Below are 27,314 nucleotides of genomic sequence, written 5' to 3' on the forward strand. Positions count from 1 at the left end.
AAATTGGCTCCATGGAAGGAAGCAGAGGGTAATGGTGGAAGGTTATTTCTCAGACTGGATGCCAGTGACTAGTGGTGTGCCTCAGGGTTCGGTGCTGGGCCCTAATTAAATTAAAAAGATTTAATTACTGTCTATCATCAACATCAATGATTTGGATAAGAACATACAGGGCAAGATTAGCAAGTTTGCTGATGATACAAGTTAGTGGTTTTGCAGATAGTTGTGAATGATTGCAGCAGGGTCTGGATCGATTGGCCAGGTGGGCGGAGGAGTGGTTGATGGAATTTAATACATTGAAGTGTGAGGTGTTGCATGTTGGGATGTCAAACAAGGGCAGGACCTACACAATGAATGATAAGCCTCTGGGTGGTGTTGCAGAGCAAAGAGATCTTGGAGTACAGGTGCATGGATCTTTGAAGGTCGAGTCGCAGGAGAATAAGGTAGTCAAAAAGGCTTTTGGCACTTTGGCCTTCATCAGTCAGAATATTGAGTATAGAAGTTGGGAGTGCATTGTATAAGACGTTGGTACAGTTGTATAAGATGTTGGTGAGACCGCATTTGTGTTCAGTTCTGGGCATCATGTTATAGGAAAGATAATGTCAAGCTTGAAAGTGTTCAGAAAAGAGTTACGAGGATGTTGCCAGGACTAGAGGGTGTGAGCTATAGGGAGAGGTTAATTAGGCTTGGTCTCTATTCCATCGAGCGCAGGAAGATGAGGGGAAATCTTATAGAGGTATCCAAAATCATGAGAGAAATAGATCGGGTAGATGCACAGAGTCTTTAGCCCAGAGTAGGGGAATCGAGGACCAGAGGACATAGGTTCAAAGTGAAGGGGAAAAGATTTAATAGGAATCCAAGGGGTAACTTTTTCACACAAAGGGAGATGGGTGTATGAAACAAGCTGTCAGAGGAGGTAGTTGAGGCTGAGACTATCCCATTGTTTAAGAAATAGTTAGACAGGTACATGAATAGGACAGGCTTGGAGGGATATAGACCAAACGCAGGCAAGTAGGACTAGTGTAGCAGGGACATTGTTGGCCGGTGTGGGCGAGTTTGGCCGAAGGGCCTGTCACCATAGTGTATCACTCTACGACTCTATGGTTGCAGGAGAAGTTACCTGGGAGGGGGTGGTTTGGGTGGGAAAGGATGAGGAGACCAATGAGTTGCGGAGGGAGCGCTCTCTGCGGAAGTCGGAACGGGGAGTGGATGGGAGGATGTGATTGCTGGTGGGATCATGTTGGAGGTGGCAGAAACATCAGAGAATGATGTTTAGTTTAGTTTAGAGAAACAGCGCGGAAACAAGCCGTTTGGCCCACCGAGTCCAGACCAACCAGCAAACCCCGCACATTAGCACAAGCCTACACACCAGAGACAATTTACACTTATTCCAAGTATACAAACCCAAGCAAATTAACCTACAAACCTGTACATCTTTGTAGTGTGGAAGGAAACCGAATATCTCAGAGAAAACCGAGACGCGGTCACGGGGGAGAACGTCCAAAGTATGTACAGACAGCACCCTTAGTCAGGATCGAACCCAGGTCTCCAGCGCTGGAAGTGCGGTAAGGCAGCAACTCTACCGTTGCACCACCATGCTGCCCTGGATGTGATGGATGCGGAGGCTGGTGGGGTGAAATCCATGGACCAGGGAAACTCTGACTTGGGGGAGTGAGAACAGAACCACAGGATAACGTGAAGTCGCAGGTGGGGAATCCATCTATGACAGCAGGGGGGACATCATGTTTACTAAATAAAGAATATATCTCGGACGTCCGTGAACGGAAAGCCTCATCTGCGGAGCCGACGTGGCGGAGACAGAGAAATTGAAAGTAGGAATAGGGTCTTTGCAAGAGGCAGGGTGAGAGTAGGTATAGTCCAGATAACTTTGGACGTTGGTGGGTTTGTAGTGGACGTCAGTCAATAATCTGTCCCCTGTGATGGAAACAGAGAGATCAAGAAAGAGGAGAGAGGTGTCAAAGACAGTCCAAGTGAATATGAGAACCAAGTGGAGGATAGATCAGAAATGGGATAAGTGCCATATCCGAGCATTACAACGAGTTTATCATGAAGCAAATACTGTGGCTCTTTCCTTTCCTGACGCCACCATCTGGTCCATGAGGTGGATGGAAAAGTCCTTGGGATGGAACCCCCTGTCCGAAGAGTTGGAGGCGGGCCATGTTTCTGCATAACAGAGTATACACCTGTTCCTCATACCACCGTGATTCAGTGGTCTTGCTCTTAGGTCTTCCATCTTTTTCTCCAGCTATTGTATATTGCCCAGAAGTATTCTCAAGGAGGGGATTCACATGCCACAACACTTCAGTTTACCAGCTGCTCTCCTAGCATCAAGCATAGTGAAAGCCTCCCTTTTTGCACTGAGTGAGTCATGTCCATTGGGCGGTTATCAGATCGCTAGCGCATTTAAGTGTCTTAAAAGTCCGTTGCCTCGTGCTGTATTCCTGGCAGCACATATCAGCTTGAAAAGGGCAAAATGATCCCTGACAATTGTTACCTCTCTCTGGCAACAATTTTGTTAAAAAAAAAAAGGTCCAAGTGTGTCAGAAAAATTATTGGCTGAGTCTGTACCACTGGAGGATAGGCTATCTGCAGATGTAAGCATTCGGAGATACGTCTTCCAACTTCGCTGTGGGAATTAACAAAGGATTAGCTTCACTAGCAAGCAGGTAATGAGCAGGTCAACAATTCAACAATTGCTGGGAGAATGACTGACTGCCCATTATATGATTACTAACGGAGTTACATCCAGTTCTGGCAGTAACCACCTGCATGGAGAGCCAATGATCTGCCCATTAGGATCTTCCCTATAGAAAAACTTCTTACGGCTTGTTTGACAAAAGTTGCAAACATTAAATTCCTATCAAGTCTTCTTGATGATCTTTTACTCTTTCATTCCATCTGGTCGCTTGCTTTCCCTGAATCGAGTAGTTCTGGGGCTTCTAGACTCTTTTGAAGTTGCAAACCTCACAGAAAAGAACACAGCTTAGACATATTAAGCTGCCACAATGCCCATCAGTAATAATATGATGACATCTAGTAGAATAGAGACCCTAAATGTAAGGTCTCAGATGTACAACAAATTTAAATACTTTTTTCCCCCACAAGGTAGTAAACACAATATTAACAAAGCTGGCTTTTATGCATAGACACACTGGAAAATATTTCAAAGATAAAATTGCTCTGCCCACATTTACGCTCTCCTTTAAATATTTTTTTGTAGTTGAATTGGAAACACATTAGATTAGAACAAAAGGTTTCAAATCCCAAAACACTCAGTGCAGAATATGCAAAAAATTGTATTCCTCTCATGGCTGCAAAGGTTGGTTCAGTTGCATCTGAAGGGAATTTAATTTACAAAATATACACCTTTTAAAATATATTTTTACAAAAGTCCTGTCACAACAAACACTCATCAAAGCAATACTTTAAGATTTTTATTTTCAATGTAGTTTCTTCACATTTGAAGGTGGAAAGAAAGCTATTGGTTGATTTTCTGGATTCCCTCCCCTCAGATAATAATTCATCCTGTGTATGCCGAAACAACAATGTTCAGGAGGCTACTTGTTTAGGACAGACTTCCAGCTGTCCACAATCCTGTCCTGCAATATTCACACAAGGGGTCATTTCACAGCAGCAGGGGAGCGAGGGATTGTCAGATGTCTGTCTTTTTTATTCATTGCTTGTTCACAGTTGCCGAGACCAATTGCAAGCCATTTCAATTCACTCAGACAAGATTGTAATAGGAGTTTAATGTTAACAGAGTTTGAGGTTCTTGGGAAATGATTTTACCCAATAAACTACCGTGAAAGAAGGGAATTAACTCAATAAGATGATTTTCGCATGTGATTAATACAATGAGTGGTATTCTAAATTGGATACGGTCAGCACTACTCAACTGGAGGGTAGACAAAAATGCTGGAGTAACTCAGCGGGACAGGCAGTATCACTGGATAGAAGGAATGGGTGGCGTCTCTGATCGAGACCCTTTTTCAGACGAAACGTCATCTGAAAAAGGGTCTCGACCAGAGACGCCACCCATTCCTTCTATCCAGAGATGCTGCCTATCCCACTGAGTGACTCCAGCATTTTGTGTCTCTCTTCAGTTTAAACCAGCATCCGCAGTTCCTTCCTTCAATTAAAGGGCAGGTGGGTGCCATGATCAGGAACAAATACTCAGATTTGAAAAATGAACTAAATAACCATATTCATACATACATTTTTGACCAAAACATTATACGATTCACACTCATCACCCCTAAATGACCGAAATCAAACTTAAAAGAAATATTTCAAAGTATGACTACTAATCTGGTTCCATGTATAACCTGGTTTGAGCAATGGATCAGTTAAGGCACTTAACATACCTTGTCTTTCCGCATTAAAAACAAAAGATCTTCTGCAGCTATGACTCGAGCTCCTCTGACCTGTGAAATTTCAGCAGCCTGGTGCAACTAAAAGAAACAAACAGAAACTATATGTAATGCAGAAAAAACAAACATTAAAACATTCTTATGAAAGATAATTGACGTCACTAGTAATGGGCAGATGAAGCTGAAAAGTGTGAAAAGAAAGCATAAATTATTTTGCTTTGCATATCTGAGGTAGAAATCTGTGCATAGTCACTAGCACAAAACAGTTGCTTTAATATCAGCTGATCATTTTTCTCCCCACCAATTTGGTTCCATGGAAAGTAATGCTAGCAACCAAAGCCAAAAGTCTGGCCTTAAATTAACTTTCTTTAAGGTCAACATAGCTGAAAGACCTTTTTATGAACAATTTCACTGGCTTGGGCACAGTGTGCCAAAAAGCCTCAGTGTAAGATTTACATTTTATGAAATTTTATCTGACAAGTACAGAAAATCTACAACTCTTCTCTCAGTGCCACACCTGAAAAGCAATATTACTAATTAATCTCCTGGGCTGGCTGCATCCATTCAGAAGTTTGTGAATAGAACATTGTAGGGAACAAATAATCACCTCTAAATGATTAAAAATCTAGTTCAAAATAAATACTTCACAGCATTTGACTCTATCCTATACTGTAGTGAACAAAATCAACAACAGAAGTAACAGTTTCTAAAAGTCATAGCAGCGGGACATCTTTCCTTTTTTGGCAAATAGGCTTTGCAGAAGATCTGGTCAATAAACCATGACACTTTTTTAACTGCTTCTGGTTGTAACATTCCCATGTAGTATGTTTATTCAATACTGTTTGCACTAAATTTATCCATAGATTCTCTTGTGTGACGATAGGATTTGTCACACTTAAAATAACAAGCTATATGCAGATTATTTTTCAACAGTGCATCAAAAATTAACAAATGAAGCAAAGATATTCAAAATCCAGTAGGTTGAAAAACATGGTTCTTTTTCAAGAAAGTATCAATGCTTGTAGCATCTTAATGTACTGCTCCATCTATAAACCATTTTTAGTATTTTAATGACAGGCTTCATTGCATTCTTCTTCTTCTCTGAGTAGAAACGGGTGTTCTGTGATTTAACAAGTGAATCTATTCAAAGAGATACAAGAGACTGCAGATGCTGGAATCTTGAGCAGCAAACTGCTGGAGGAACTGATTGGGTTATTTGTTAAGAGAATGGACATTTCAATTCTGTCGTCAGACTATTGCCTTCCACAGATGCTGCCTGACCTGCTGAGTTCCCCCACCAGTTTAAAGAAAAAATCTATTCAACACTGCCATTTCAAACCATCAGTTTATATAAGGATTTCATTTTTTAGACAGGCATTTTTATTAATCAAAACTATTTCTATTCAAACATCAGCAAAGGTATTTCCATTGTATGAGATAATTTAATAATATCATTTTCTTGCAAGGCATATATTTCAATTTTTTTTTAAACCTCCTCATGGATGATCAGCCTCCATGAATCTGTGATTTTAATCTTCGAAGAGAATGCAAACTAGTTAGCCAAAAGGTCAGGGCTGGCGTGCTTCTTGGATTCTCTAACACAGTCTATGAACAATTATTGCCAGACTTTTGGCTGCTAACAGTGCTTGGAGTAGAGAGGGCTACAATTTTGTGTTTCTTTTCAAATCCAAAGATATTTTATGCAGGAGCAAAGCTGGGGATGGGGCAAGTAGAATGAAGAACAAGGCAACCTACAAGTCTGAGACAATAAGGGAAAGGAGTCAAGTAGAAAAGAAAGTGAGCAATGATTTACAAAGAGACTAAAAACAGAACATGTTCGGAAACTGTAAATCAGGATGAAGTAAACAAAGGCAGAGGCTTGAAAGACACGACACAGTTATATTGCTGAAGAAAGGCCAGCTAAGACCGACAGAACTAGAACCAATCCAAATAAAAATGCTCGAGAGAGCAATAATGACAAAATAACTGAGTGATCCAACTTAAAAATATCTCAGGAAGGTATCAACAGACAAGAAAACAGAAATAAAGTGGCAACAAACATTCCCTACATAGTTGAATGTCAGGTTGTTTACAACACATTAAGAAACAAATACTTATTGATTAGATGAATAAAGTCCCAAAATAGTACAAAATCATCTATTTTTGGAAAATATGTGTAAGTCTCACTTGGTCAGTATGACCAGTCTTAGTTTTATGCATGTTTTAAGTTTATGTACATGAAAGACTATTTGAAGTTACACAAGTATAAATTATCCAAAGTTAGAGTTTCATTGCAGAACATGGTGAGTGCTATTCAGTTTAGCATTACTGAGAACTGAAGGGTGGCGGAGTGCGGTAAAGAAGGTAAGCATTGTAGGGAGGTGGGAATGGGAGGCAAGTTCAATAAAAAAAAAAAGTAGAGAAAGGAATTGAGGGGGAGGAAGGGGAAGAGTTGGTTGAGGGAAAAGAGGAAGAGCATGCAAATAATTGAAGAGGGCTGGTAAATTGTGGTGAACTAGGAGGAAAGGACACTGAAAACACACAGTTCCATGATGTACGATGAGGATTTCTAGTTTACAATAGCTTTTACATACAAATGGCTGCTGTAGCTTGGAAAGGGTTAATTAAACACTAAGAAGGGCCACTTACATAGAGGACTGTTAATTTAAAATTTATTTTGAAACTCTCACTGGTTTTAAATCTGGATGTGTTCCCAGTTTTTCAGGATAGACAGTTACAGTGCAAATAAAACAGGGTATTCATAAAGAAAATAGAGCAGAATGTTCTATTACACGAGGGAGAAGGGGAGCGAGAGGAAAGTGTAACTGCATTGAATGTGAGAAATTACAGGCTCAATAATCCAATCCTGCACAGATAGGAACATAGCCAAAATTATTCACTTCAGAGTATATTTAAGTCAGCCATTGCAGGAAAGTCAACTAATTGTAAAATAAACCAACTGCAAGATTTAGCAAATATTAGGATCATCATCAATAATGCAACATTTTGTCATTTGTGGCACAGTTCCTAATAGAGATTAGAATAAATGAAAGACTTTTCACTTGTAAATCTATACAGTGTAATATGTCAGTCTCGGATTTCGATGAAGGTTGGATCAATTTGCTGATCTCAACTACTTTTCATCCCATACATTGGTATTTAGGATTAGATTAGATTAGATAATTGGTATTTAAATTAGAATGCGATTTTGCTTCCTTCCAATTTGATTTGTCTTATTGGCTCTCTGATATACATCATGTTTAGTACCAACTTTCCCGAACATCTCTAGGTGCCTTAAACTGCTGTTCATCCAGCCAAGTGTTATATTGAAAAAGCCTTGCTCATTTACAGCACAGCGAAATCCCATGAGCAAATTTCTTTTAAACCGATTAAAAGGTAAACATTCGTCGAATATTGTCGGATATGGGATAATTCCCAAGCTCTTTAAAATAGTGCCAGGGAATCTTTTAAAGTTACTTTTGGGAGCAGACAATTTAAACTTTTAGCGAAAAGATGACATATCCAACAATCATCCTCACTTCGTGAGCATAATCCAAAAGATCATTCTCCAAGTCAAGTCTAAACACGTAAAGGTTTCTGACCCAGAAGTTTCATAAATGTTTTGCAGTGAATTAATTCTCTACTTTTTAGTACTATATTAGCAAATACAAATGCCAGGTTCTAAAAGACAACGTTTAACAAATAGCAAAGACAACGATTTAATATGTTTGAATATATTGCTTGGAGACAAATCCTATGACTTCTTCACTGACAGATACAAGTTCACAAAGATGTCTCAAGTAATGGCCAGTTGATGGGAGGAGTAGTTTGGGGGAAGTCTGTTATCAGGATCCCTTTGTAAACATTTTTCTGAAATATTTTAAAGATATGTAATTCGTTCTCTAAAATAGGAACTGTATCTTCTAAATCTTGTTCCTCTTCAGGAAGAACCACTTCCATTTCCAGCTGAACAAACATTGGATTCTTTATGGGTTGGGAATGTAGAATATGACCAAAGTATAAGATCTAGGTCACCAGCCCAACTTAGGACAAATGGAAGGTATGCCCCACAGCCTACCATAATCCCAACATATAGTGCATTAAGAAAGTATTCAGACTACTTCACTATTTCCACATTTTGTTACATTACAGCCTTATTTTAAAATGGATTAATTTTTTTTTTAACATCAATCTATACACAATACCCCAGAATGAAGTAGCGAAAACAGGTGTTTAGAAATGTTTGCAAATTAAAAAGAAATAACTGAAATGTCACATTTACATAAGTATTTAGACCCTTTGCTATGACACTCAAAATTGTGCTTAGGTTCAACCTGTTTCCATTGATTATCCTTGAGATGTTTCTACACCTTGATTGGAGTGCACCAGTGGTAAATTAAATTGATTGGACATGATTTGGAAAGGCACACACCTGTCTGTATTACGTCCCACAGTCAACAGTGCATGTCGGAGCAAAAACCAAGCCATGAAGACGAAGGAATTGTCCGTAGACCTCCGAGACAGGATTGTGTCGAGACACAGATCTGGGGAAGGGTATAAAACAATTTCTGCAGCATTGCAGATCCCGAAGAGCAGTGTCCTCCGTCATTCTTAAATGGAAGAACTTTGGAACCACCAGGACTCTTCATAGATTTGGCCACCCGGCTGAACTGAGCAATCGGGGGAGGAGGGCCTTAGTCAGGGAGGTGACCAAGAACCCGATGGTCACTCTGACAGAGCTCCAGAGTTCCTCTGTGGAGATGGGAGAACCTTTCAGAAGGACAACTATATCTGCAGCACTCCACCAATCAGGCCTTTATGGTAGAGTGGCCAGACGGAAGCCATTCCTCAGAAAAAGGGACATGATAGCCCGCTTGGAATTTGCCAAAAGGCACCTAAACGACTCTCAGACCATGAGAAACAAGATTCTCTGGTCTGATGAAACCAAGATTGAACTCTTTGGCCTGAATACCAAGCATCATGTCTGGATGAAACAAGGCACCTCTCATCATGGCGAAGCATGGTGGTGGCAGCATCATGCTGTGGGGATGTTTTTCAGCGGCAGGAACTAGGAGACTAGTCAGGATCGAGGGAAAGATGAACACAGCAAAGTTCATAGAGATCCGTGATGAAAACCTGCTCCAGAGCGTTCTGGACCTCAGACTGGGGCAGAGGTTCATCTCCCAACAGGACAACGCCGCTAAGCACACAGCCAATACAACGCAGAAGTGGCTTTGTGAGAAGTCTGTGAATGTCCTTGAGTGGCCTAGCCGGAGCCCTGACTTGAACCCGATCGAATATCTCTGGAGGGACCTGAAAATAGCTGTGCATCGACGCTCCTCATCCAACCTGACAGAGCTTGAAAGGATCAGCAAAGAATGGGAGAAATTACCCAAATACAGGTGTGCCAAGCTTGTAGCGTCATACCCAAGAAGACTTGAGGCTGTAATCGCTGCCAAAGGTGCCTCAACAAAGTACTGAGTAAAGGATCTGGATACTTATGTTAATATGATATTTCAGTTACTTCTCATTAATTACTTTGCAAAAATGTCTGAACCTGTTTTCGCTTTTTTATTATGGGGTATTGTGTGGAGATTGATGATAAAAAAAATAATTTAATCTATTTTGGACTAAGGCTGTAACATAACAAAATATGGAAATAGTGAAGGGGTCTGAATACTTTCAGAATGCACTGTATCCAAAGTCCATCAATTATTTGCATATCCCAAGTTAGAACAAGAATGAGCAGGAAAGATTCTGGATTTTTGGTCTCTACACGTTCAAGATAACTGCACTGTATTTAAAACTGAAATTTATATCATGCTTAATGTTCATTTGCTTTCCGAAACAGTGGCTAATTGCAAGCTAGGTGCATTTGAATAAATTAATAACCATTTAGGATAATAATATTCTAAAGCATTAAGAATAATTTAAACTAGTTTTTTACAACATCTATGTGCCTTTTCTTAACGTATTATTTGAAAATCCATGCAAATCAACAGGTAATATTTTTTTTTTAAACCCGTTTCCTTTCCTGTGGTTTTCGACATGGACCAAAATCAAAAATATATTACAAAGAAATACAGAACGTGATTTGATTCTGTTGATGAATGTGTGATTGTTTCAATACTAGCTTGCAGCATGTTAGATTTGAATATATGCTTCCTTCAGAAAAACAGGCCAAGCTCCTTTGTAACCTGCAACCCAAACAGAAAATGGATCTTTAAATCAAATACTACGGAAACTGGAAATTTAAATTAAAAGCAGAAAATACTTGATACATTCAAGCAGGGAGGGGGAATTTCTACATGCAAAATTAACTCTGCAGGTCATTGACATATCATCAAGTTGACAATGAACATTGTACAGTTTTGTAAATATTTTCACTGGACAGATAGAGAGAGAGAAATGTGTAGATTTGGTTACCTAGAAAAATAAATAAATTCACTATCATGTGGTTATAAATTAAGACCTCTGGCACTTGAAACTAGATGCCTTCTAATTGCATCCTCTTTTCCATTGTCCTTTGCGTGAAGACTTGCATTTCTTATCTTATATTTATAATGACACAGTAGCCAGCTGCTTAGCCCATTGGGCCCACACCAGCTCCCAAGGGAGCAATCCCATTTCCCTATATGCCTGCAACTTATCCTCTCTCTCACAGGCCTATCAACTGCCCTTTATTTTTGTCATTAACCTGCAAAAAGGGATGATTATCGGTCGCCACTTAATGCACCAGCATGCCTTTACAGAGTGTGTGGAACGCCCATGGGGCCACCCATGTGTTCATGAAGAGAAAATGCAAATCCTGCACACACAGTATAGCTGAGATCAGAAGTAAACCCGGGTCCCTGGAACTGTGAAGCAACAGATTCTACTGGCATTCCACAGTGCAACCCATTTAAACCTAGCTTTGGACATGAACGTAAGTATCTCTATTGTAAATAAAGGAGATATACTTGGGTTTGTGAAACGTCTGCACAGGCGTTAACTTGGAATCAATACTGTGACCTAAAACAATGCAATTTTAATAAGGTTTTTTTTTAAAGCAATTAATGTTCACGTTATGAAAGGGAGCATTAAGTCAGAGTACAAATTATTAAGGAATGGGTATGGAAAGGCAAATTTTGAGAGCAAATGCTTTTGAGTGGAACATTATGAAAGATTGCACAGATTTATTGAAGAGAATGGGCAAACAAAGAAATTTACTTTATTGATTTTTTATATACATGATTTTATTGATATCAAAGATATCGGTCATATTTTGTGTTCCTTTTCAAGGTTCACCTCTTCCTCATTAACATTCTTCTGATTTATAAACTACAGATGCTGCAAGTATATAACGTTCCTACTTTTTTCATCTCCCTGCACCACTAAATTTGCCCTTTTATTCTTTCAAATACGCAAGAACTGGAACAATGTTAACCAGTAGAACACCAGCAAGGAGACAAAGAGCTTAAACCTACTGCCACATTCATTATCATTAGCTTGAAAACTGGCATTGCATGTAGTTCAGAACCTGGGGCCAGAATGCAGTCATTCACTGGGCATAGGGGAACAGCAGCCAAGTCAGGGGATAAGGATAGCTCATCTGCTGGCTCAGTAGACATGTTGCAAAGTCAGCCATAAGCCTGAAAGCCAAAGTGGGGACCTTTTATCTAGATTTGCAGGTCAACCAGCATCTTCCAACCTTGGAATGCTGTAGTGGATGTCCAAATGGTCTTGATGTAAGCCCAAATACACCCCCCCCCCCCCACCTCCCCCAATTCAATTCAATTCAAAGCACTTTATTCGTCCCCGAGGGGCAATTTAAAAAGGCGCATTACAGTAGCTTTTTAAAAAGGGACACAATCAACAAACATAAGTAGCAATGAAGTAGACTGCAACATGCAGAGGGGTATAAAGGTTGTCACCATACTTTAAGTACTGCCTTCCAGCGCAATTCTTATTGATGACCACGGTCAGTTAACTTGACCACTCCCAACCAAGCTAAACGGTGTAACTTGAAGCTGGGTCTTATCCTCCATAATCATTCTCAGGTAGACAAAAGTGCTGGGGAAACTCAGTGGGTGCAGCAGCATCTATGGAGCGGAAGGAAATAGGCAACGTTTCGGACTGATGGGGGGGTGGGGTGGGGCGGGAGAAGAAAAGAAAAATGAGGAGGAAGAGCCCGAGGGTTGAGGGAGAGCTAGGAAGGGGAGGAGACAGCAAGGCCTAACAGAATTGGGAGAATTCAATGTTTATACCACTAGGGTGCAGACTGCCCAAGCGGAATATGAGGTGCTGTTCCTCCAATTTCCGGTGGTGCCCACTCTGGCCATGGAGGAGGCCCAGGACAGAGAAGTCGGATACGGAATGGGAGGGGGAGTTGAAGTGCTGAGCCACCGGGAGGTCAGGTTAGTTAATGCAGACCGAGCAGAGGTGTTCGGCGAAACGATCGCCAAGCCTACGCTTGGTCTCACCGATGTAGATCAGCTGACATCTAGAGCAGCGGATGCAATAGATGAGTTTGGAGGAGATGCAGGTGAACCTCTGTCGCACCTGGAACGACTGCTTGGGTCCTTGAATGAAGTCGAGGGGGGAGGTAAAGGGACAAGTGTTGCATCTCTTGCGGTTGCAAGGGAACGTGCCCGGGGAGGGGGTGGTGCGGGAGGAAAGAGAAGAATTGACAAGGAAGTTAAGGAGGGATCGGTCTTGGCAGAAAGCAGACGGGGGGAGATGGGAAGATGTGGCGAGTGGAGGGGTCATGTTGGAGGTGGCGAAACTGACGGAGGACTATTTGTTGTATGTGACGGCTAGTGGGGTGAAAGGTAAGGACTAGGGGGACTGACCTTGTTGCGAGTTGGGGGATGGGGAGAGAGAGCAGTGTTACGGGGTACGGAAGCGACCCTGGTGCGAGCCTCATCTACAGTAGGGGAGGGGAACCCCCGTTCCCTGAAGAATGAGGCCATTTCCGATGCCCTGGGGTGAAACACCTCATCCTGGGAGCAGATGCAGCGTAGACGGAGGAATTGGGAGTAGGGGATGGAGTCCTTACAGAAGCAGGGTGGGAAGAAGAGTAGTCTAGATAGCCATGGGAGTCAGTGGGTTTATAGTGGATGTCGGTCAGAATGGCTCAGTCTGTTCTGAAGGCTGTAGTTGAATTTAGGGTAGTTGAGCAATTGGAGGGACTGGAGTTGAATATTATGCTTTTAATTTCTAATTCTACTTATATTTTATAATATAAAATGAAACTGCTGTATAAGTTCTAGACGGAAAAAAATGGTGATTTTGATTTTGGTAAACATTGTCTTTCTATTATTGAATTGCAGTTGTCCTCCTGTTAAAGGGACATCCATAAGGCTGTTGGGCAGAATTTATTCCCATTGAGAGTGAAGGCAGAGCAATGTATTTCTAAAGTCAAGATGGTGTAAAATTAAACTGAATCTGCTTGCGGTGGTGTTACTGATGTACTTGTCCTTCTTAGTGGTAGAAGTCACAGATATGAGAGGAACTATCAGAGCAAGCAAATGAAGCGCAGCAGTGGAGGGAAGTAATGTTTAAGGTGGTTGAAGGGGTGCCAGTCAAGCAGGCTGCATAGTGCTTGACATCCAATCAAGTGGAGTGTATTCCATCACACTACTTGATTATAAAAGGCCCTGAGGGATTGGGAGATAACTCACACATTGCAGGATACCCAGCCTTTAATCTGTTCTTGTTATCACAGCATTTATGTGGCTGTTCTGTTCAGTTTCTAGTCAATGTTCATCTTCCTGGAAAATGGTGAAAATCTTAGCATTAGTCGGTGGTTAAATATTCTTTTGTTGCGGATGGTCACTGCTAGACATTTTTGTATCATGAATGCCACTTGCCATGGATTAGCCCATGTTCAAATACTGGTTTTGTTGAAAAGTGCTATATAAATAAAGATTATTATTATTATTATTATTATGCCTTAATGGTTTAGATTCGGCTCCTTGCAGACATGGACTGTTTCATTTGCCGCGGTACAAATGGAATGGGACATTATGCAATTATTACCAAATGTCCCCAAACATCTTGTTAAAAAGAAGCAAGTTAAGAATGGAGTTACATCTAATTGGTAGAATCAATCCTTTAAAAGGGCTGTAAGCAAAAATGATTGTTTAGTCTATCATAGGTCCTGGTCAGCTTTCTGTTGTGGTTTGGGGGTGCTCAAGAAAAAGAAATGTGGAAGAAATTTGCCTCTGATGGCCAGCAAAATTGTGACAATATCATTGATTGTCGTCCTTTCCATATACTTTGTTCCATTAACTTCAGTAGGACTAAATGCATTGAGGATGTATAACCAGTGACTGATACGTCTGCACACATTTAGCACTGGCGTGCAAAGCCAAACTGATTCACCCTGGTTTCCAACCCACAGAAGAATTCTTTACGTGTGAATAAAAACAATCGGCAAGTGTTGTGGAGGAGTGAAATCACAAACTTCTGATGTAAACAGAACCATTTGGTCCCACTCAATAGGACAGATATTCCATTTGGAGTTAATCCACTTTAACAAAGCAAATTTGAAGTTTTTTATTACAGTATGGATTTATAAAACAACTTTTCCAAGGCGGGATCAAGTTTGAATTAAATTTTTTGACAAAAAGTTGGCAACTTTATATGAGTGCAAATCAGGGCATTGCACCTCAGGAAATTGGGTTTTGGCATTTCTGGGAACTCCTCACGCTGTTTTATAAAGGGAGGATTAGCGAGCTTCTGCTGCATCTGGAACCAGTATCCTAAAGAACCTTACAGTCAGCTAATTGCAAAATCTCTCAGTTATGTTGTCATCAATATAATATAAATAAAATACAAATCTGGCCAAATAAAGATAATTTCAGGAAATCACAGGCTAATGGTGTTACCTGCTCTCTGGATTTACCACTCAGCATATTGTTAACTGGATCATTAATTTGCCTTCAAGAACTTTAATAGTAACTTATTAATTGGTCTCTGGAGGTGCACGACAGGATTTTCGTAGATTTTTCCGAACAACCTCAGTCAGCTAACTGAAATTTTGAATTCTCATGTTAAGCCACATGTTTTCCTCTCCAATAATACATGGATCTCAATTCTAATGTGACTGACATTAGATAAATATTCCCCACCCCCCCCCCCCCCCCCCCCCCCCCCTCTTTACCTTTCACAGCTGTTCACAACCACTTCTCCCCTTTATCAGCACCTTTTTGCTTCCTTGACATCCTTTTTGTCTCCTTTTCATCTCCAGCCTTTGTCCACCCATCTGCCAATCAATAACCCTGCTCACCTGTATCAATCTATTTCTTGCCAGCTTTAGTCACAGTTTGGTACAGTGTGGAAACAGGCCCTTTGGAAACTTGCCCACACCGGCCAACGTGTCCCAGCTACACTAGTCCCACCTGCCTGTGCTTGGTCCATATCCCTCCAAACTTGAACGATCCATGTATCTGTCTAGCCGTTTCTTAAAAGTTGGGATAATCCCAGCCTCAACTACCTCCCCTGGCAGCTTGTTCTATAGACCCACCACCCTTCGAGCGAAAAAGGTTACCCTTCAGATTCCTATTAAATCTTTGCTCCTTCACCTTGAACCTATATCCTCTGGTCCTCGATTCCCCAACTCTGGGCAAGAAAGTCTGTGCATCTACCCGATCTATTCCTCTCATAATTTTATACAGCTCAATAACATCAGACCTATGTCCTGCCTCCACCTCTTTCCAGCTTTCTCTCTCCCACCACAATCAGTCTGAAGAAGGGTTCCAACCCAAAAAGTCACATATGCAGGTCCTCCAAAGAAGCTGCCCGACCTGCTGAGTTCGTTCAGCATTTTGTGCCCTACATATTCTCACCTTTGTTGGTTCTTTAAATTATTATTGCAAAAAATCTAAACAAACTCCAGAAATGTGTGGTCTTTGTTTGTCTCATTCCAAATCATAATTAAAATTGAAACCATTCTACCGTTGCTACATGTCCGGCTAATTTCTGCCTTTTTGCATTACTTCCTGAGAACTTGCACAAAATTCCAACTAAAGCACTTTTCAGCTTCTTAATTCAATTCATTGTCTCCCCAGATGCTTAGCATGGGGAGGAAGTATCGTAAATCATAAAACATACTCCGCTGTAGTTGTTTCATGGTTCACGTGCAAACGGTCTCCTCCACGTGTTGAACACCCGTGATTTTGCATTCACAAGTATCTCCTAGATTTTTTTCTGGCCTTTGTGCCCCCAACCATTGGTTTCATGAACTTTGCAGTTGTTTCGGACACCTTTTTCTCCCAACCACCCCTCTCCATATGACCACTCCTGTTTCTGCCAATCATCTTGATCTCTCTTTATCCTATGGCTGGTGAAAAGGCATTTCGTAGTCTGAATGTAGTTATCGTCTTCATGTTTCACAGACCCGCGGGTCTTGTCATAGAGTACTCTTTCCCCCGTCCATTTGTCCTGTCAGCTCAGGGTTAATCCCTTTATATCTGGACACACTTCCTTTCCCAATAATTTTCGCATCGTTTTGTAACTCATTTTCCCAGCCATTGAAATCACACCGCTAGAAATTAGGTACAGAGTAACATATGAAAAATAGGGAGGAGCGAGGCAAACTTCGCCCCTCTCGAGCTGCAACAAGCCAGTACTGGTCCTTCTCTTCGCATAACTTACACCCAGCTGATTTGTATGCCTTTGAGCCCACACCAAGTGCCCATCATATTCCTAACCTACCTCCCTCACAGCAGTTCTTCCTCGCCCTTTTTTATCTCCATATCTCCTACTCTTTTTGCCCCCGCCTCCCCACATTTCTTACCCACACTGAAGCGCGTTGACCCGTTCCTACCCTCCTTCTACTCACCTCTCTTGCTCGCTCGAACTGACATAACAGTTTTGTCGCCGTCCGGTAATCTGAATGGTTCCCCTATTAACCTATTGATTTCGGATTCTTCCCCTACTTCATAAAGTGCCCGGCTGGGACAATTCGTTAATTTGCATCTCCCCCCGCGGATGTCCTAAACTTCAAGATTTCTATTTGTATTTTTCATGTTCTATATAGATACCCAGCCAATCTTCTAACGCAGCCTTTTAGACGTTTTAGTACAAATAGCAGTCTATTCCATGGCTTTATTCATTATGAAAGTCTACGACCTCTTTTCAGCCTCCCCAGGAATCACCTTTCGTCTGCTGTTGACAACTGTAGTCTGTTAACTTCCCTCATCTGGGCATAAAGGAAAAGAACTGTCGGTTCCTCACCGACATTTAGGAGACCAAAAACTCGTACGCAATACCCCGCGTCCTCTTTTTCTTTTCTCTTCCCTCTCTATTGTTATGTCGGTCCTTCACCACTGCCGCCTGTTACATACTGCACCAGCTTAGCTATGAACTACCTCCTGCTCCTCATGATCAAAAATCCTTTTTGGCCTAACATAACATTCCCGCTCTTTTTTCACTGTCCTGCTGACACCCTGCATGCACAATTTCATCTTATGACTTGGTTTTGTACCATGACACCCAAGCTAATCTCTGTTTGCATTCTCCTTATCCTTCCTAATCGGCACCATTCACGATAGATAGTGACTTTCCTGTTTTGCCACCAAAGGGATTAAACCTACATTTATCCAATTTCCTATACCCTGAATTAGCATGCATCGTGCCCGCCATCTGCCCACCCAGCCTATCAAAGTCACCTTGCAGCCTCACAGTCTCTAGACTCCCTTCTCCCTACAGGACCACTACTGCACAACCCTCAGTGCTTCGCTCGTCATGACCGCAAACTTTGTGGATTGTTGCAATTCAAGCCTCAGTCCAAATTCATTCATATATATCGTAAATAGTTGGGGCCCCAGATACTCTGAACTTGCTGGTAACCCACTAGTCACGGCCTGCTCGCTATTTGATATAAGATTTTACCCGCTCTTTCTTTTTATCCTACTCTTGCTGCTTCTTGTCTGCCCAGCCAGTTCTGTCTACCAATCAAATACTTGAACGTGAGCGCCTATTACCGTGATTGCCCTGTACTGGGTTTGCTTATATCTAAGTCCCTCTTAGCTGGCTGGACACACTTTCGTGTTCGGAAAGCCTTCTCGAAAGTTCTCCAGCATAAACAAATCCACATGGTTCTAATCTTCATTCCTCCATTTTCCACGCTACTGGTAATCACTGTATATCTATGTCGTTTACATCCGCGAAAAATCTATTAAAGATTCGTCGACACTGATTTTATCCCTTTCGTAAATCCATGCCTGACTTCTTTGTCCATAAGATTCTTTCACCCCTCAATTCTCAAATGTGTGACTGCTCCACGCCTCCATCTATTTATTACATAATGACTATCAGCACAGTGTCATCAGGTGCCCCAAGCATTAGTCCGAGTTAGATAGACTAAACTAGGGTCAGTGTAATTCCCCGTTTTCTCGGTATCCACTCCGTCTTACTTAAAACTAAATCAGTGGAGTGTTAGGGTGAGGTTATACGGGTCTAAAGTAGGGGTGAGACAGGTGGGGTTGCATTGGGTGGTATACGTTTCGACTACCAGCAATGCCTCAGCGAAAACTGACTGCTCATCCACGTAAAGACGCGTTTGAAAGCTCATCAGTTTATGCGCTCCACTATTTCTGGAGTAATTCTGATTTACGGTTAATCTGGGATGCTACGCCTATTTCTGGCCTGGAGGACTTTATCGGCACTTTTCATCCATTCAATTTACATAACACAACTTCCAGGTAACCTGGAGTTTCACTTCAGTTCCTCATTAATCTTTGAGCCTTCAGTTTTGGGACCTTCAAGCGGGGTCGCGTGTGGGGGTTGGAAGGTTGGAGTGGACATGCCAGGGAGGGCATGGGGGGGGTCCCCCCCTTGCTTATTCTGGGCCGGATTAATTTATGTCTTCCTTAGTGAAAGACGGAGACCAAAGGTAGGTATTCACTTGGTATCGCCATCTCTTGTCCCCATGATCAAACCCTCCAGTAACACCCTCTTTGTTTATGACTGCAAGGGGACCTTACATTTGTTTGCTTAACTCATCGTATTTTCTTCAATATCTATAAAAACCTGTTGCAGTCAGTTTTTCTGTTCACCTGCCAGATTGGTTTGCTTTCATCATCTTTTTTCACTTCCCTACATAAGTCCCTTCTTATTGTGGTGTTCCCATCCTATGCGGGACTCTGAATTTCTCCAGTCCTTCCTACAAATTTGTTAAATATCGTTTTATAGAAAGTATGTTGCTTTTCTCTGGCTAAGATTTGTCAGCATCACTACTTCGCTTTGTACTATCCTGATTTCCCTTGTGATTTACATGGAATTTAGTGACCTTCCCTGGATGAGTTATTCTATTTGCCAAAAATCGGCGGATGAACAAAATTGTTGTAGTGCATCCCATGCAAGTCTTTAATGGTCTTCCCATTGCATTATCCACCGGTCAAACCCATGTTAGAATCCCCCCCCCCAATCGCCAGTCAAATCTTGGCCAATTCAGGTCTCATTACACTCAAAGTTACCCTTTTCTTTAAGTTCAGAACCCATTAGTCTTCTGACTATTCCCAGTAACGAAGGTCACTTCATACGTAATCATACGAAGAATTCATATGGTCACTTTTTCTCACTTTTGCCCAAGCAGGGAACGTACAACAAGATTGCTTACTTAACCCTTCTCTCATTAGTCAATAGACAAGTCTAGAATAGCATTGAATGCTCTCTCGTTGGTTCCTCTACAGTGTGGTTTAGAAAACTATTCGCGAATTACATTCCAAGAAATCCTATCCTCCAGCACCCCTTGACAATTTGATTCACACCCAATCTATATGTAGTAGATTGAAAGTCACCTCATTATAAAACGTTTTACCATTTGTTGGCACGCATTTCTAATTTCCTGTTTGATACCATCTCCAACTTCATTACTACTGTTAGGTGGCCTGTACACAACTCCCACTAGCGTTTTCTGCACCTTAGTGTTTCGTAGCTCTACCCATATCGATTCCACATCCTCAAAGCTAATGTCCTTCCTTTCTATTGCGTTAATCTGCTCTCTAACCAGCAACGCTACCCCATCTCCTTTCCCTTTCTGTCTATCCCTCCTGAATATTGAATATCCCTGGATGTTCAGCTCCCAGCCTTGGTCACCCTGGAGCCATGTCTCCGCGATCCCAACTATATCATAGTCATTAATAGCTATCTGCACATTCAACTCATCCACCTTATTACGAATGCTCCTTGCATTGAGACACAAAGCCTTCAGGCTTGTTTTTACAACACTCTTACCCCTTACACTATTATGCTGAAAAGTGGCCCTTTTTGATTTTTGCCCTGGATTTGCCGGCCTGTCACTTTTACTTTTCACCTTGCTACTTATTGCTTCTACCCTCATTTTACACCCCTCTGTCTCTACGCTCACACATTTAAGAAACCCTTTCCCTTTAACTCCATCCTCCACTATCCCATTCGACACCCCACCACCCCCCTTATTCATAAGTTTGGGTCAGAGAGGGTGGAGGGGAGGCAGAGGGTGGTGGTGGGGGGGGAGAGGGTGGGGGGGGCAGAGGGTGGGAGGGGGGGAGGGGGGAGAACCTGGGGGGATAGCGAGGGAGGTGAGAGAGAGATGAGGGAAGGGGGGAAAGTGATGAGGGTGGGGGGAGGGGGAGAGCGCTGATGAGAGAGGGAAGGGGAGAGAGCAGGAGCAGGATAGGATAGAGCCCACTTGCTCGTTCTTTCTGCGTGTTTTGAAGAACGGGGGGAGAGGGTGGTTATGTAACTCGTGGAAAACGGTGCCCCTGCGCGTTGACAGCAGCTACTTTAATCTAGAGCCGTGTGCGGGGGAGGGGGGGGGCGGACAGCTGGGCCACGAGAAAAGGCATTGTGACGTCATTAGCTCGCTTCAGCAGTTAGATTTGAAAAATATGTCAGATTGATGAACAATTTTACTAGAAAAGTCGGGAAATAATTAGCGAAATTTTCAGATGAGTGGCATTTTCGTAATCATGAGGTAAATCTCTACCGGAATATGTAAAAATTTCACCGTTACCGTGTCGGGTTTTCGAGGAGATGTGAATCACAAATGAAATGACACACACCCACACAGTTTTATATTTTCAGATGAGGCGATTTTTGACATCATGGATAAATCTTTTTTGGAATTTGTAAAGATTTCATTGTTAGAGCGTCGCGTTGTCGAGGAGATGTGAATCAGACAAACATCACACACACACACACACACACACACACACACACACACACACACACACACACACACACACACACACACACACACACACACACACACACACACACAAATATATCCACATCCAAGATCAGAGTTTTAATAGTTATAAGATTTCCTGCAAATTACTTGACAAGAAACAGAAAGAATATCGTGAAGCAACAGAAGAGAATGTTCTAATACTCTGACAACTGATAACAAGACCAGCAAAGCATTATGATGACAGAGCATTTCATGAACTATAGCAAAGGACTCCAGACTTGTTTTTTCCCCCTGCTTTCTGTCACTATGATCAGTTTTAAATATTTGCTCAAAGTTTAGAAGGAAAAGTATAACCTACTCAGTACGACAGTCTGGTTCGCGCATAAAATAAATTGAATTTGTACATCTGCAAAAAGCGTTTTCTCCGAACTTTGAAGGGAGAAATTGGCAAATCAATATTCTTGGCACCACTCCAAGAGAGTCACCTTGTCAGACAACACTATAGATTAATTTCATATTTAAAATGATTACAGGCTTTATCAATCAAAATATTAAACCAATTCAAGTTTTCTCAAGACTTCCAAATCCTTATTTTCTTATGACACGAGAGGAGGTAATTTTGACCCATCCAGTCTACCCTGGCCCTCAAAAACCCATATCCCCAATCCCCCATTTCCTTGCAACCGTTTCTCCCACATTCTCATCAACTTCATGTGATAGGAGCAGAAGTAGGCCATTCGGCCCATTTAATCATGGCTGATCGATCTCTCCCTCCTAACCACATTCTCCTGCCTTTTCCCTATAACCCCTGACATCCATACTTATCAAGAATCTATCTATATCTGCATTAAAAATATCTATTGATTTGGCTTACTGCAGCAAAGAATTCCACAGATTCCCCACCCTCTGACCAAAGAAATTCTTCCTCAAACTTCTTCATATTCTGCCATTAACCTACCCGAGCAATTGATTCACTGACTAATATGACTGGGAAACCCAAGCAGTCATAGAGTGAACATGCACACTCCCCAAAGACAGCATTGAAGCCTGTTCACTGTCTGAATGGGGCGAGTGAAATAGTGGATTATGACCACACCCTATCCTGCAGGTGGTAGAAGTGTGAAATTAAATAAAATTAACAGAGGGGACAGTGGGTAATTAATGTGTAACAACCCTATGTCAGTAATGGTTCTTTAAATCAGAGTGGGTTCACAACTTTCAGGGTGGTGAGTTCAATTTTATTGTCAGTGAATTACAAACATTGAAGGTTATGACATTTTGAGATAATTTTTGTTGTGCTTGTTCATCACTTGGTGGGGAAAAAAGCAGACAAATAACTAATTTACATGAGGGCAGATTACAACAGGAATACTAAATGTTTCTGAGGGTGGGCCCTCTGCCAGAAATGAAAACACACACTCAAAAATGGGTGAATTTGAACATGATGCTGGATTTAAGCTTTAAAAGAGTCACTGACAGAGGTTCCATTTCCAGGCCCTGATAGTTTATTGTTTTATTATTGGTGAACTGAGTCATTGTACCCCAATAAGGCAGAATGATGGATGAAAAGGAATTGATGCAAAATAAAACCTGAGCATTAGCAAAGCAGAAGATTCAGGCACGCAGAGGAGAGTAGATCCACTTGACCAGTCCCTAACCAGTCTGAAGAAGGGTCTCGACCCAAAACGTCACCCATTCCTTCTCTCCAGAGATGCTGCCTGTCCCAATGAGTTACTCCAGGATCCCAGGATATATCAATAGACCTACCATTGCTTATTGATTTGGATTGCTCTGACTGTAAATCGTTGTAATAAGAGAAAGGGCCATAAGAAACAAACTACCATTTAAGCAGAAACTCATCTGAACAATGTAGGAAGGAACTGCAGGTGCTGGTTTACACTGCTTAGTCTGAAGAAAGGTCTCGACCCGAAACGTCACCTTACACCTTTTCTCCAGAGATGCTGCCTGACTCGCTGAGTTACTCCAGCTTTTTGTGTCTTTCTTCAGTGGTAAATTTATTTGTTGCACTGTTTGTAAATTCAATTTACTGAGTTTTTGTACTGTGAATAGTGTGCCACTAGCATGGTAACACATGCCCTCAACAAAGTCTTAGAAAAGCAAGAGATGAAGATGATGCTATTTACATTGCCATGGACCTGCAAGCAGTATGGCAATTTAAAAGTGACATTTGTAACAAGCGCTGCACTGTTTTGTACTCCATTTATTGTCCGACAACACAGATTAAAACTGAGAGGACTGTCAACGAGGACAGTACACATCACTGATTAAAAGCCTAGACTTTCTGTGAAAAAAAAATCACAAATTTAATGAAATACAGTTAATAAAACTTATCAGTAACAAAACAAAATCATGGGACCGCTCAGTCAGCAGAGTGAAAACTGTCTTAACCACAAAAGGCCATCTGTCCACTGAATCGCCCATTTATTGCTTCAGAAATGCAGATACCATGCAAGCCACAAGGACTGCAACAAACTAAGATGACTTCTGGAGTCTTTCAACTAGCCATACAATGAAAACACATTAATCAAGTGGAAGAAGAAAAATGTCGTTGTTTCACAAATTTGCTCAAACCACACATCTTGTTTGCTATTCATGCTCGATCAGCAAGGACAAAATTTGCAGGCACTAAACAGTTTTCTTAACTTAAAACAAAAACAGCAGTGCTCTTGTTTTCTTGGCAAATATTTTGCACCTGCTTACAAAAAAACAAATTGGAATGCCGAACCCAATACTTGGAAACAGATGCAGGAAATGATGGCCAGCTGAGTTTTTGCTTTACTGTTGTATTTGTGTAATACTGGTCAGGCTCAGGAAACAAAAATAAACTGGATGTATTTTAATAATTGTTTCAAATTATGGGGGGGGGTGGGAGAGAAGCTGAGTTGACTACATGCAGTATTCTGTTCCAAATACTGCATCCCAACTGGCCAGAAAACATTATTGGTTTCATACATTGTATTACAATTTAGGTAAGAGTGGTTGAGAGGAAGCTAACACAGTAAAAAAAAACATTACTCTTGGGTAACTAGACTCCAAAGTTCTACCTCATTGAATTTTTATTATTCATTCATAGGATGTTGGCATCACTGGCATTTATTGATCATCCCTAATTGAACTGAGTAGTTTCCTGGGCCATGTCAGAAGGCAGTTAAGCATCAAACTAATTTTTGTAGCTCTTGTATAACATTCAAGCCAATCTGGGTAAGGATGACAGATATCCCTCCATGAAGGACATTAGCATGCTTTTATAATCACAACAAATTCATGGTGCAGTAGTATCAACATGGATTTTAAATCCATATTAAGGCATTAATTTGACACATATTCCAGTTACTGAATCGCTATCTTGGTCAAATAAGATAACTACAATGATACAGTTCTCTGCAGCTTAAGCAACTTGTCCTTGTTTCATTATATTTAGGATACTTCCCTGAACCCTTTTGCATTGGTGCTGCTGCTCTAATTCAACAGAGCTTAAAAAGAGTTACTTTGATGGTAAATTTCTACCCACTCTCCTTTCCACATGCCTTATTTCTGACCCTTCCATTTCTTGACATCTCTATCACCATGTCGGGCAATAGATTACTTTTCAATGTCCACAAGCCCACAAATTCCAGAGCTAGTTTACCTACTTCCTCCCATTCTGCTTCTTCCAAGGACAAAACCTATTCACTCAATTTGTCCATCTGTCATTTCCACTTTGATCATCATGTGCCTTTACGAGGTATTTTTTCTTCCTTAACCGTGACTCTCCCTCGGTCATAATTGAATGGGCTCTGAGCTCCATCTCCTCCATTTCCGCAAATCTGTTCTCGCCTTCTTTCCTTCCAGCCAGAGCAAGTGTCTGTGTCCAATGCAAGAGCGAGTCCAAGTTTCCAATCACGTCTCACTTTAATTCTTTGCTCCACTCCCATACTGACCTCTGAGTCTTTGGTCCTGTACATAGTTCCAACAATGATGTAAACCTGAGAAACAGCGCCTCATTTTCTTTCTGGATAATTTGAAGCCATCAAGACTTAATATTGAATTGAATAATTTTGGGCACTCACTTTCTCCAATTTCTCCACAGTTGTAGCTGTACCTCTGTTTTAATTTGTTGCTTTTTAATTTTCTGTCTCCAACTGCCTTATTTAAAATGAGATTTTTCAGTAAAAATGTTGGCCCCCGCCTTATTATTATTGTTCTGTCCTCCTTTCTGCAATCTAACATGGTTATTTCTTTACTTTTCTAGTTCTGATGAAAGGACAGAAATGTGACTGTTTCTCCCTTCCACTGACTGAGTTTGCCAGCCTTTCCTGCTTTTGTTGACTTAGTATTTGAATTTCAAACTTTCAAAATACTCACCTTTATTAGCGTTTATAAACGTAATATGAATTCTGCTGTAATAGATACTTATCCTTGCTTCAGTCTCATTCAAGCATCCTCCCTCAACCCTTTTCCCTTTCGCCAAAAATGGAGAGTAAAGTGAAGCTATTGCTTTACTTTAAATACTCAAATAGTACGGATAACTGAAATTCCATTCTAATCTAAATGAACACTTTGTTTCGTGCTGAAGGCTGGATGGAGAATCCATAGAGAGTCATGCATTACAGACTTCCATGTCAGAAATAGACTGGAGATCATACATGTGTAAGAAAGAACTGCAGATGCTGGTGAAATCGAAAGTGGACACAAAATGGTGGAGTAACTCAGCGGGGTGAGGCAGCATCTATGGAGAGAAGGAATGGGTGACGTTTCGGGTCGAGACCCTTCTTCAGACTGATGTAAAGGGAGGGGGCGGGACAAAGAGAGAATGTAGGCGGAGACAGTAAGACTGGTGGGAGAAGTGAGAAGGGGAAAGAGAAGGAGAGTGAAAGCAAGGGCTATTTGAAGTTAGAGAAGTCAATGTTCATACCGCTGGGGTGTAAACTACTCAAGCAAAATATGAGGTGCTGATCCTCCAATTTGTGCTGGGCCTCACTCTGACAATGGAGGAGGCCCAGGACAGAACGGTCAGAGTGGGAGGGGGAGTTGAAGTGCTAGGCCAGAGTGCTAGGCCGGTGGTCAGATAGGTTAAGACGGACTGAGCAGGGGGGTGTTCAGCGAAACGATCGCCGAGCCTGCACTTGGTCTCGCCAATGTACAGAAGTTGACGCCTGGAACAGCGGATACAGTAGATGAGGTTGGAGGAGGTGCAAATGAACATCTGCCTCACCTGGAAAGACTGTTTGGGTCCTTGGACAGAGTCGAAGGGGGATGTAAAGGGACAGGTGTTGCATCTCCTGCGGTTGCAGGGGAAAGTACCTGGGGAAGGGATGGTTTGGGTGGGAAGGGACCAGTTGACCAGGAGGTTACAGAGGGAACGGTCTCTGCGGAATGCAGAAAGGGGTGGAAATGGGAAGATGTGGCCAGTAGTGGGATCCCATTGGAAGTGGCGAAAATATTGGAGGATTATATGCTGGAGATCATACCTGTACCTCAAGCTGCTGAGTAAACATGCTGGGAGATCAGATAGGTTAAGACAGACTGAGCCAGGGTGTTCAGCGAAACGATCACCGAGCCTGTGCTTGGTCTCACCGATGTAGAGAAGTTGACACCTGGACACCTGCCATCTTTGATGTCAATGGCTTTAAACAAGCCCAGACTGGGGCATGGAGCAAGACCCCATTCATACAAATGAGTCATAGGCTTTCAGTGCAAGAACTAGGTTTAATTTCGTTTAGAGATAGTGCGGAAACAGGCCCTTCGGCCCGCCGACCAGCAAT

The 27,314-nt window shown here is 41.7% G+C and overlaps 1 protein-coding gene across 2 annotated transcripts in view; it reads right to left on the minus strand.

Annotated features, from left to right (window-relative positions):
* Positions 1-27,314, minus strand: part of supt3h (SPT3 homolog, SAGA and STAGA complex component) — a 364,405-nt gene that overhangs the window by 109,688 nt on the left and 227,403 nt on the right. For both annotated transcript variants that reach the window (XM_055635557.1, XM_055635558.1), the window contains exon 4: positions 4,383-4,469. In XM_055635557.1, coding sequence (XP_055491532.1) covers positions 4,383-4,469 — 87 coding nt within the window. The remainder of the gene's footprint in view (positions 1-4,382; positions 4,470-27,314) is intronic.

This window comes from Leucoraja erinacea, chromosome 5 (assembly GCF_028641065.1).
Source record: "Leucoraja erinacea ecotype New England chromosome 5, Leri_hhj_1, whole genome shotgun sequence".
Lineage (NCBI taxonomy): Eukaryota > Metazoa > Chordata > Chondrichthyes > Rajiformes > Rajidae > Leucoraja > Leucoraja erinaceus.